The 12,738-nt window shown below is 43.3% G+C and overlaps 1 protein-coding gene across 1 annotated transcript; it reads right to left on the bottom strand.

The window, feature by feature from the left end:
- Positions 1-7,315: 7,315 nt before the first annotated feature.
- LOC103210584 (zinc finger and SCAN domain-containing protein 9) lies at positions 7,316-12,335 on the bottom strand. The gene is made up of 3 exons (XM_007956499.2): positions 11,919-12,335; positions 11,387-11,528; positions 7,316-7,929 (listed from the first exon to the last, which is right to left on the bottom strand). Exons 1-3 carry the CDS (start codon positions 12,333-12,335, stop codon positions 7,316-7,318), a joined length of 1,173 nt encoding a protein of 390 aa, XP_007954690.1.
- Positions 12,336-12,738: the final 403 nt, after the last annotated feature.

Below are 12,738 nucleotides of genomic sequence, written 5' to 3' on the forward strand. Positions count from 1 at the left end.
GTCAAACTGGAGGTTTTTCCTGACTCACGCAGCTGCAGGGGCTGAGGAGCTCAAGGTTGGCAGGCAGTATACTGGCTGTTGACTCCAACAAATGATGAATCCAAGAGCTCCAGGCCGAATGGTGGATTGTTCACTCATGGACAGATGTAGGCAGCACACAGAATCCCGATCAACAGAAGAATGTCTCTTTTTCCAGGATGTCCATAAATATACCGGAAGCAGGCCATACGCCTAGGGAAACTCCCTTTCAACAGACTGGCTGCTCAAAACATATACATCTGATCCCATCACAGAATAACCCACAATTGCTTAAACCACACAGAATTGTGGTCCAGCCAAGCTGACACACAGCTCAAACTATCACATCAGGTAAGACCTGTGGGTCATCTTAAGCCATAGTCAATAAAATTAAAACTTACTCCACACATAGGATGTGAAAAGAAGTGCAGGCCTTCATGGGTTTTTGGTATATAAGAGGATATTTAAACCCCACCTGGGCCAGTGCTTGAGATCATTCTATCAACTGTCTCTTGGGACTGGGGCAAAGAACAGCAACAGGCTTTTGAGAAAGTGAAAGTGTGGGTTGCACAAGTGAAAATGCTAGGTCCAATACGGGAAAGGCCACATAGCAAGATGACCTCCAAGTACAGGTTAGTGAGCCACCAGAGCCACCTCTCCTCTCTGTTAAAAGAGGGGTAGGCCTGTTGCCAGCAGATGCCTCATTCAGAGATGGCTGTAGCTGAGATAGGTGAAACTGGTTCACAGCAAAGCAATCAATGAGCCAAATTAAAGGCTGCATGGATGGTCATCACTCACAAGCCCTGCCCCTTAACTCTTTATACAGACAGTTCAGTGGTAGCCTATGTGTTAACTATGTGGATTGGCCCACAACATAAGGAGTTGTTTTTGTTGTTGTTGTTATGTGCCGTTGAGTCGGACCTGACTCATAGCGACACCTCCTTGGGTTTCCAAGGCAGTACCACTACGGAAGTAGATTGCCCCATCTTCCTTCCGAGGAGTGGCTGGTGGGTTTGAACCACCAGCCTTCTGGTTAGCAGTCAAGTGCCTTAGGCACTATGCTATCAGACCTCCCAGCATAAGGAGTAGTGGATGATAATGGGCAAGGTCCTGTGGGGAAAAGCTATGCATCAGGACATCTGGGATCACTTCCAAACCTCAGATGCTAACATGTTTTTCATGTTGTGGCTGATTCACTTCTTTCCCTGCTGGGAACCAAGAAGAAGCTACAACACAAGTTAGAACAGTACATTTAGAAGAGGAAGTTACCCACTGGACTCATCAGAAAAGCAGACACCACAGTGCCCATGTTGGTTGAAGAATAATCAAAGAAGTAGACATAGCAATCAAGTATAATGATTTTGTGGGGAGCTCTGGTAGCATAGTGGCTAAGGCACTTCACTGCTAACCAGAAGGCTGGTGGTTCAAACCCACCAGCCATTCCTCAGAAGGAAGGTTGGGCAATCCTACTTCCGTAGTGATACTGCCTTGGAAACCCAAGGAGGGGTCGCTATGAGTCAGGGCTGACTCAACGGCACATAACAACAACAACAACATACAAAATTGTACCATATACTTACATCAGTGATGAAGGCATCTGCCCCGTGACAAATACATAAGGGAACAAAGCCAGTAATGGACTGTATATATGTATATATATGTATGGCCTCTTCTCCCGAGTGAAGGAGCAAAATATGCTCTTGTGTGTGTGAACATGGTTACTGGCTTACCCCACGCATTCCTGTGCAAATGAGCAAACCAGGCTAATATAAGAAAAAAAAAAAACCCAAACTCAATGCCATCGAGTTGATTCTGACCCATAGTGACACCCTTTGGGTTTCTGAGGGGATAAATCTTTACAGAAGTAGATTGCCCAGTTTGCCCAGTCTTCCTTTCATGGAGAGGCTGGTGGGTTTGAACCGCCAACCTGCTGATTAGCAGTCAAATGCCTTAGGCACCCCACCACCAGAGCTCCTTATAACAAAGGCTATAACAAAGGGATTACAAAACTTGAGTATTAAGTACAAAATATTCTGAAGGATTGCTAGTCACCAAGGTACACACTTTACAAGTCACAATGTATGTGAATAGGTTGCTGAGAATGAGGTGTAATGGAGCTGCCACCTGCTCTATAGCCCCCAGGCCACGAGCCAGGTAGAAAGAAGAGTGCACTAAAAAACAGGTATACACCCTTAGTGGCAAAGCTTCCCTGGCAAGGTGGACTAAGGTGCTGCCTGAGACTTTAGCCCCATATGCCAGATTAGGAGCCCCAGGTGACCCTCCAACCATGATACAAGTGACATTGCAGGCTCCAGAAGCATGTTTGCTCAGGCTGTTGCCAGAGCAAAGCAGCATGATCCTCTGAATACCTCAACACCTGGCACCGGGAAGCGGAACCATCTATCGGTGCTTGGTGTGGGTTACCTCATCAAGGTGGATTGGTTACTTCGTCCCTCTGGAGATGGAGAACTAACTGACCTAATGTAGTAACCCACTATCCCACTGCATGGAGGGTCTCAATAGTCAGACTTCATCTGGACTGGGATGACAGCTACAGCACAAGAGACTGAAATGGGTCTCCTTTTCTAATGTACAGCAAATTGGGTGATTTTATTCACAATCCTTCAAGTGACCTCCCCACGATAGTGTGTATGACACACTCAGCTGGGGAAATGTCTAAGACAGCTGCTATTCATTCTCACCACCTGAAGGGAAGTCACAAGCATGATCCTAATAGAAGGGCAAGAGTTATCCCTTTTGCTACCTAAGAACCACCTGTCTTTCCAACCATATGCCCCACTCTGCTTTCTTCCCTTTGGGGCGACCAGCATCTTCCTAGAATGGGCTTACTTCTTCACCTCAGTGAAAAACAAAAACAGCTACTGGGTCTGTGGATAGCTTCCTTTCTCAAGAGCTGAAGACGTGTTTGGAACATGGAGCCCCTGGCTGTAATTAACTGGGTAGCTATGGGAAGTGAATGGGGTCCTGTTTGAGCCTCTGTAACTAAGATGGAGATAACAGGAGAGGAGAGGACACAACCTCACCGTTTCTGGGGCCCAGACTGTCATGGAAACACTTGTCCTGCTAAGAGACAACAAAGCCTCCCAGATGTGACCATGAGAGGGCAATTACTACCTCTGGAATGTTTCATGTTTGTTTATGCCTGAACAGGGTGTGTTGGGTAAACACACCTCTGTCTGTTTTGAGTTGAGTAAAACCCTGTGGGTTCCCTTGTATCCTTCCAAGTCCTCCCCATGAAAAGTGGGCTGGACCTGTGTCCCATTGTCAATGGGTGATAGGGCTGAATGCCATTGGCTGGTTGCAGTGGAAATACTCTCACAAGACCACAGGAACATATCTCCCTCCTAACAGCATCCAATAGATGTATGGCTGCTACTTTTGGCCCCGATTGCCATGGGATTGAATTGGACACTATACATTGGTTTGCCCTAAGCTTCAGGGACCATTGGGGAATCTATATTAAAACTTCTGAATCACTCCACAGTAAAAGTCCAGTGGACTAAGTACAGTGTTTTCCACTGGGATGATTACCTTTTGACTGTTTTTGTCCTTCCCTTGGCTCCTTAAAAGTAATGGGACAAATTGAAGTGGTATCAATTTTACTAAACAGGCCTTGAACAATAACAGGGTAAGCTTTCAGTTATTAACTGTCAAAACTACCCAAATGAGGAAAGTGGTCCTCCAGAATCAAATGGCTCTGGTCATTCTGATAGTTGCTCAAGGCCACACATGTGCTGTAGTGAAGGTTGAATGTTGTACCTATATACAAGATTACCACCAGACCATTACTCATATGGTAGGCCAAAACAGATAGAGGCCCTAGAGATACCTGATCTCGTCTGCTGTGGCTTCCTGGTTTTTCTCCTTCCTCTCTAGCTGGTGAGGGTTCTTGCTGGGTGTTTGTTGGCCTTTTCCTGGGTATAGAGTTGTCTGGCTATGTTTGCCTATATTATTGCTGTATTCTGTGCCTCCAACTGCAGCAACACTGCCTATCCCTACCTTCATAGTTGTGACACCTCCCCTCAGGGCCCTCAGAGAACTCCTGGAAAAGAGGGGCATACCAGATTGTAAGAGCTGGTCTCAAGGTGTGACTATAGGGAAAACAGCTTTTTTTGAGGCTGAATATGGCTGTACTCTTGCTCTCTACTAGCTCACTTCTACTTGCTAAATCATTCTTATATAACACTTGCTGAGGTGGCCTTGAAGGGCTGGGGCCCTGGCAAAAAGCCACCTTTGCTCACTACAGCCATACAAACCCTTGCCGCCCACTGGGGGGGGCGGGGTACAGAGACTTAAGTCTGCCCTGTCAATACCTAGGGCTTCGCCTTGTAAGCAAGCCCTTTAATAAAGGTCTGTACCATAAATCTGGAGCTGCCAGCCTCATTCTTTGCTCTCTTGGCCCTGTCCACATTGGAGGCAAATTTAAGAGTTACCGGTCCATGCCCAAGGAGCTCTGATGGTGCAGTGTAAAAGCATTTGGCTGCTAACAAAAAAAGACTGGTGGGTCAAACCCACCAGCCACTCTGCAGGAGAAAAATGAGGCTATCTACTTCTGTAAAGATTTATTGCCTTGGAAACCCTACAGGGTCACTATCAGCCAAAATCAACTCAATGGCAGTGGGTTTGGCTTGGCAGTGAGTTTCACTATTAACGATTTAACCATTGTGATATATTCTCACTTGATGTATTTTATTTATCAGGAATTGGTTGTCATCCAAATCTCTTGGCATACCTATCCATGTCCAATTTTTTTTTTTAATTCCAATTTTTGTCTTGGTGAAACTGTTTTCAGTGTTCTAAAGGGAAGAAAATCTGACAAATCCTATTGTAAATTTTTGTATAACAGTAATAAATCATATAGTTATTCCTCTTGCTTGGGTGATTTTTGGAACAAATTGAAATGCATTGCATGATATCCAAACTGAAAAAAATATATATATAGTTTTAGATACGAATTAGAGCAAAAAACTTTTAACCATCCTATCTTATTCTGTTCACCCCACCCCCACCCATAGTTCTGCCCATCAACAATGGGGACCTGCCTCTTAGAAGAGTAGTGACATTCATGCCTCATTGACTTTGAGCTTGACCTTGTGACACAGTTTGACCAATGGAATGTCAGCAAAAGTGAGAGCATGCTAGCTCTGAACAGACATTTCAGAAGCATGATGTGTTTCCACTAACGCAACTGCTGCCGTGGAGTCAGATCCAACTCATAGCTACCCCTCTGTCAATTTCTGAGGCAATTATCACTACAGAAGTAGATTGCCCAACTTTCCTTCCAAGGAGTGGCTGGTGGCTTTGAACTGCTAGCCTTCTGGTTAGGAATCAAATGCCTTAGGCACTATACCATGAGAGCTCCTCATCCATTAATTTGTGCCCAAATAATTCTGGTAACAAGCTGCCCAAATAATACCGACCCTCTAGTCTGCATCTCTGAAAGAGATGGAGCAGATCTAAGTGGCAGCTTGGGAACCAACTTAGCTTGGAAACCCAGCAAAGCCTCACAGAGGCACAGCAACCTGCACACAGTCATGAGATAACATGAGTTTTAGCTGGGCTCTCTTTGATCGTCTCTTTCCCTGAACTCTCTGTTAAGCCGTCTGCTTCTGTTGATATTACACCCAGCTGGTTGTTGGTCTTGTTAGGTGCCATCAAGTTGGCTCTGACTCATAGTGACCCTATGTACAAAAGAATGAAATACTGCCTAGTCTTGCACCATCCTCACAATATTTGCTATGCTTGAGCCCATCATCATAGCCACTGTGTCAAATCATCTCATTGAGGGTCTTCCCCTTTTGTGCTGACCTTCTCCAAGGACTGGGCCCTTCATAATATGACCAAAGTATATGAGATGAAGTCTGGCCACTCTCACTTCTAAGGAGCATTCCAGTTGTACTTCTAAGGCAGGTTTGTACCCAGCTGGTAGTTTCCACTAATTGGAGGCTGATAAATCTATTGTTTTTGACAATGACTTAGGGCATGAATAGCTCCACAGTGTAATCCAATTAAATTCTAACCCTTCTGCAACAATAGTTTTTGAGGAACACCTTTAAGGTTTTTCCTAAACCCAGAAAGGCTCCTTTTATCTATCTTTTTGTTTGAAATATTTCATAAAAGAGTTAAGTTATAGAAAACTCAATTCAAATACATATTTAGAAGTTACTGAAAAACAGTACAAAGTTCCAACTGTATATGCAGAGTCACCTCTGGCAAACTGCAGGACTTCCCTGCCTTCACTTACGTCTCTTGATAAATCCCCACACAAATCAAGTGGATTAAAGAGAAGGAATAGGGCTGCAACTTTGGTGGGGAAAATCCTGAAGGGAGAAAGGGAGGAGAGGAAAAGAGGGCCTTTGGAACATGGGGAAGCTTTGGGACTGTATATAAGTCTCAAGTTTGTTTTAGTCCCAGGTAGAGATTTCGCCTTCTGATGAGGAAATTTCACTGGAAAAGAGAAACCTTTGGGGGAACAACACTCAAGGCTACATAACTCTTCTCTGAGCTTCTGCTAAAACATTGTCTCATACCTTGTTGAAACTGTAGGAAACTTTCCCAACAATCTACACAGGAGGAAAATAAATTTTATCTAGACCTTGGCTAAGCAACAGAAGGATAAAATTCAGGATATTTATGCCATCTTATCTGGATGGTGGCCTTGTACTTAGGCTACAGGTGAGTTTTTTTAACACTGAGATGTGATGGAAAAGCACTGAGGGTGTCTTTCTGAATCTGTAAAATGAGATAATGGTAATATTCATTTCCATTAGTGTGAAACCTACTGAGATTAAGTAAATGGAATCACTTGGCCAAAGAAAAGGACCAAGCCAATGCTGGTCACTATTCCAAGGGAGAGACATATATGCATCATAGGGAAGTTGTAAGAGAAAAAGTGTTTAGAGTGTAGGCACTAATCATGGGGAACACCAAAGACTCGATAATTATAAAATACCAGCAGAGCTCTGTGTGATCTTTAGAAATTAAACACAGATAGGTTTTTCAGGCATGTTGGCTATAGCAGCATCATTTATTACATTATTAGGAGGGTCCGGCAGCCATTTCAAAGAGAATAAATAATAGCAGCAGGAATAGTAAGAACAGGAAAAGAAAGAAAAGGAAAGCAGCAGCCTCAAAAACCCAAAGCTTCTTCCTAGAATGTCCCTGGTGCCACTCACTAAATCACATTTAGTGGAGGCAGGAAGAAAGAGACATTTCTAGCCTTGCCCTACCCCATACAACCTGGTGTGGGAGCTGGAAAATCTGCTTATGGCAAGCGCTAGATGACCTCAACCACTGTGTGGATCTTCTGATGGCGAATGAGGTTGCAGTGACGATTAAAGCTTTTCCCACATTCATTACACTGGTGGGGTCGCTCCCCTGTGTGGCTTCTCTGATGCTCGATAAGAAAGGAACGCCGACTATAGCTCTTATCACATTGGCTGCAGTGATACGGCTTCTCTCCCTTGTGGATTCTCTGATGCTGGATAAGGCCTGCACTCTGACTGAAGGCCTTCCCACACTCTTTACAGTGGTACCGTTTTTGTATATTGTGGATTCCTCGATGATTGAAAAGACCAGAACTTCTACTGAAGGTTTTCCCACACTCATTACATTCATAGGGTTTTTCTCCGGTGTGAATTCTTTGATGTCGGAGGAGACCTGAGCTCTGAGCGAAGCTCCTCCCACATTCATCACATTTGTGTCGTCTCTCTCCCAATAGGTTTCCCCACCTCCTCTCTACTTGCCCCTCATGTTTACCAACTTCTCCATGTTGGGGACCCTCGTATGATATCCAGTTCTGTCCATGAAACATTTTCCCATGTGGTTCCACTATTTTAGAATAGTTTTTCCTTAGCACCAACTCTCTGTCCTCAGTCTTGGTCACTCCATCTGAAAAAAACAAAACAAAACAAACAAAAAGATTAGGTAAATGTCACTTGCTTCCTGAGCCTACAGAAACACAAAGTGCTTCACAGAAACACAAAGTGCTTATAGCTTGACATCATAAAACAGGCAAGAGGTTAGAAACAGAAGGGTCAGCGTGGTAATATGTTCTTATAGGTAACAAGGGTAACAAGTTTGCTCTCTTTGGCAAAATGTAGCCTAGTCTATCCCCATATGGACTGTTCCTGGAGAGATCGTTTTATACTTTTCATGAGGAGGGAAGGGCCAGTGTCAGTGTGACTTTCCTGGAGTTTCCTCAGATAATAGCAAGGCTCAAAGTCTTTGCTTCAACTCTTACCTTCTCAGTGAGGCCCTATATTAACCCTATTAATACCAAAATTTGCTTCCCCTGTAATAGCACTCTTAGTCTCCCTTATCTTACTCTATTTTTACTTCCTAATATACTATGTAATATTCTTATTTTATGTTTATTATTTCCCCTTGCACAATCTAATCTTCATGAAAGCGAAGATATTTCTGTTTTATTCCCTAAGAATCATGCTTGGCACACAGTAGTTGCTCATTAGATATTTGTTGAATGAATGAGAGGGAAAGGATTGAAACCAATCCTACTATAGGAAGCCCCAGATTATGAACAATTCCATCTGTAAGTCTATCTGTAAGTCAAATTTGTACATAAGTTGGAACATTTAGGTACAGTTTGTGTGTAAATCAGTTAGTCAAATGTTTATCTTAGTATACAGTATTTAGCACACACTTCTATACATAAAAAACATTAAAGAAACACTTTCAGATTCACTAAAATATCTTTAACATAATAATACACTAATAATAATAATGTTTTGACACACATCACAAAGTAGCACCCATTTGTTATTATGAACCATTGTATGTACCTCTCATTTTTAATATAATAGGCTTTATGGGGTTTGGTTCATAATTACAGGTTGCATGAAAGTCAGACATTTGTAACCGAGGGACTGTCTGCACTATAGAGCAGCCAAGGGACTGGCACCTGAGTCAAATGCTGCCCCACTGCACTGTTCCATATTGGACAGTGTCCAGCCAAACCACTCAGACCTTTGCTTGGAGGAGTTGAAGGTGAGAAGTAAGAGAAACAAACCCAGACTTTCTAGAGAGCAGGTGCTGTGGTATCCTTAGTATGCTTCAGGATCCCCAAGTGTGATCCCACTCTATAAACCAGAAAATCTCAAGGAAAACAACCTCTAACCCCCCTTTTGACAAACACAGATGGTTCTTTCTTCCATGTTTAACTGTATTATTCTTCATGTACCTGGATAGGTATCTCTTAGGCCCCCTCTGCTATTAGACGATGGTTCTACTTCTTTTTTCTGTTGGGAGATCACAACAGGCTTGGAAAGTAGAAATTTGTCTGCAGAGAAGAAATAGGTCACAGGTAGAATCAGTACTACCCTTTTTCCCAAACTTCATATTTACATATATAATGTACAAGGGAACCAGGTAGAATATAAAAACTGAGACATTTGCCACCTATTAATAACTACCATTTATAGAGCCTCCCATAGCTTACAAAGCACCTTCATGCACATTATCAAACTTACTCACCACAAAACCCCTTGATGTTATTACCCCACCTCTTTTAAGATTTGTGTATGTTTTATGTGTCGGTAGCTAGACAAGACTCTCTACATGTGGGAAGAAGTCTAGAAAGACACAGCAAGCTAATTGCCCCTGAAGAGTTGAATTTGGAAAACGTTCACCTTCACTACATAAATTTCTGTATTATTTGGATTTTTACAACTGGCATGAATTTAGAAGAAACTCCAACTCAGTGATATAAAGTTACTTTTAAAATGCTGGTTGGCTAGAAAATTGAAGAGCTAGAACCTGAATTTGGTCTCTACAATCTCAGAGACTTACTATGTTGCTTCCCAATATTTGCTTTTCCTGAATTTTTAGCACACACCTTCAGTTATAGTCCTATAGAGAGCACACTTGGATCTATAGCTGCCCTCTTGATACCCTCCTGTAGCCATAGTAGATGCTTCATAAATGTTTGTTGACTAAAGCAATGACTAAATGGATGGATAGGTGGAAGAGTAGGTTCTAAGCAGGGTTTTAGATGCAGTTTGGAAGATGGAAGAAAGGAAATAATTGGAAAATCAAAGGTCCAAGAGTTCCTGGGAGGAGGAAAAAGAAACAAATAAGGGAATTGACTGGAAATATGCTCATAAAGGAAATAAATGAACCAGAAAGAATTTTAATATTATGAGGTCATGGGCACAAGAGAAAGGTTTGCAGGACTTACTCAAAATTAAAATATACTTTAATTTAAATTAAGAGATGTGTTCCAAGTGGTAGAAATCCATGATAATTGTATGTTGCTAGAGCAAATGGGAGAAATAGAGACTGGAAGCAGAGAGGTTGGGCAAGTTGGGGTTTTGATACAAACAGGGATGATGTGAAATCGAAAACAGTACAACTGCTTAAGATTGATTGCAGGAGGTTAACAAAAGGTCAGAAGAGGCTGTCACATTACAAATGGGAATTCTGACTGGAGCCAATTGCTGCAGAGAAAGCTAGGATGAGAACGTAGCTGACTCTGTCCAAAGCGCCCACAAGAGTAGCCACTGCCCCCACTAAGAAGATTACATTCAAGGAAATGGCAAGATCTGATATTCACTAGATTCCCACATAGTTGCTGTCTACTAAGCAAATCTCATACCTTTCCACTGCAAGTGTGAACCCAAATCAGTAAGGGTTGTTATTGTTGTTATGTGCCGTCAAGTCGGACCTGACACATAGTGACCCCTCCTTGGGTTTCCGAGGCAGTATCACTACGGAAGTAGATTGCCCAACCTTCCTTCCTAGGAGTAGCTGGTGGGTTTGAACCACCAGGCTTCTGGTTAGCAGTCAAGTGCCTTAGGCACTATGCTACCAGAGCTCCCAATCAGTAAGGGTAGAACTAGAGTTTTCTGATAAGAAAAGCTACCATATTATTAAACATAATACATAGTGCCAGGCATAGTGCCAAATGGTTCTCATAAATCATTTTATTTGATGCTCACAATAATCTTCCAAAGTACATACTATTATCAATTCCATTTCGCAGATAAGGGAAGTAAAGTCAAGTGGTTAAGTAACCTGCTCAAGTATACGCAGCTTCCAAGAGGTGAAGCTATGATTTGAATGAACCTCTGTCCGTCAAACCTCAAAGCCAGTTCTCTAAAGCTGGCCTCAGTGTTTGCAAAAAGCTTTTCTAATGTAGGATGTGCCGGAAGATGTCCAGGATGGTAATGAGGGAGAGGACTGCATGTGGGGGAGGGGGATGAATACGGGAAGCACTACACCTTGCTACTAACCTGCTAAAAGGTCTTCTGATCTCGTTTCCCCACTTCTGAGATTGGTTTTTGGTTGATCAGGTGAGTATGTTCAACATCAGATAAATCCTATCCCTCACCTGTCGCTCCAATAGGGTGGGGCTCCTGGGCAGGGTCACATGTGAGCTGTGGCTTCTTGGGCTGGGACTGAAGGCTCAGTGATGTCTGCTTTCCTAGAGGCACTCTCTCTTTAAAGAGGATTTCTTGTCTGCGAGCTACCATCTGGGGACAATGAGACAAGATTTGACTTCTGAAGGAATAACAACTGTTATGTTGTTGTTATGTGCCGTTGAGTCGGCCCTGACACATAGTGACCCCTCCTTGGGTTTCCGAGGCAGTATCACTACGGAAGTAGGATTGCCCAACCTTCCTTCCGAGGAGTGGCTGATGGGTTTGAACCGCCAGCCTTCTGGTTAGCAGGCAAGTGTCTTAGCCACTATGCTACCAGAGCTCCTGAAGGAATAACTATCTGAAGAAAATATGTCCCAGAAAAGAAGGAAGTTGGAACCAGAGTCTTAATTTAATTACCAAAGTCAACGAGGTACAAAGCAGAGGCTACAAGGCCCTGATGACCCACACATGCATTTTTCCTCAACAAATTTCCCTTCCTACCTCATGTTGTGGTTCATCGAGCTCTCTCTCCAGATCCTCCAGCAGAATCACGGCCTCTTCCCCACTCTCTGGACAATGTTCTCTTACCCAGCTCTGGAGCTCCTCGGGCAGGATAGTCAGGAACTGCTCCAGCACCAGCAGCTCCAAAATCTGCTCCTTTGTGCTCACGTGTGGCCGCAACCATTGGCAGCAAAGTTCCCGGAGTTGCGTAAGAGCCTCCCTTGGCCCAGGAGTCTCCTGGTAGCAGAGCTGCCGAAAGTGTCTTCGGAAGATTTCTCTTGCCAGTGGATTATTACGTTTCAATCTGGATTCCTGTCTTTGGAGGCTTTCCGCCTCCACTTTCTCTTTCCGAAGCCCTTCCCACACCTCAGGAATTTGAATATCCAGGGATAAAACCTCCTTCAAATCTGTATTCATCTTGACCTTGAATAGCTTAAAAGGTACCCTCCAGCTGTACTATGCTTCAAGAAACACCCCTGGAGCCTTCCTACCTAAGGGGTAAAAATCATTGTTAAAATAGAAAAACGGCAATAGCTAATGTTAGAAACTGGTAACACAAGCAATGGTAATAGTTCTTAAAGCTCTTCACTGCAAATAATAAGGAGCCATGGTGGCACAGTGGTTAGTGCTTCTAACCTTCCAGCCTTGGAAATCCTAGGGGCAGTTACACTCTGTCCTATAAGGTCCTATGAGTTGAAATTGACACTATGATAATGGTTTCTCTGGAGTGTGTGTGTGTTTGGGTGAGAGAAAAAGAGATTAAGGATGGGGCAATGGAAAATATAAGGTCATAATGGGCAAAGAACATAGGCTTTCAAGT

This window comes from Orycteropus afer, unplaced genomic scaffold (genome assembly GCF_000298275.1).
Source record: "Orycteropus afer afer isolate SDZICR_OR568_19922 unplaced genomic scaffold, OryAfe1.0 scaffold00627, whole genome shotgun sequence".
Lineage (NCBI taxonomy): Eukaryota > Metazoa > Chordata > Mammalia > Tubulidentata > Orycteropodidae > Orycteropus > Orycteropus afer.

Excerpts from the sequence above, each read along its gene's own strand:
- LOC103210584 (XM_007956499.2), bottom strand. The coding sequence starts at position 12,335 with ATGAATACAGATTTGAAGGAGGTTTTATCCCTGGATATTCAAATTCCT. Across the intron at positions 11,529-11,918 it reads TCGATGAACCACAACATGAG|ATGGTAGCTCGCAGACAAGA; the intron begins GTAGGAAGGGAA and ends CATTGTCCCCAG. Across the intron at positions 7,930-11,386 it reads CCACCCTATTGGAGCGACAG|ATGGAGTGACCAAGACTGAG; the intron begins GTGAGGGATAGG and ends TGTTTTTTTCAG.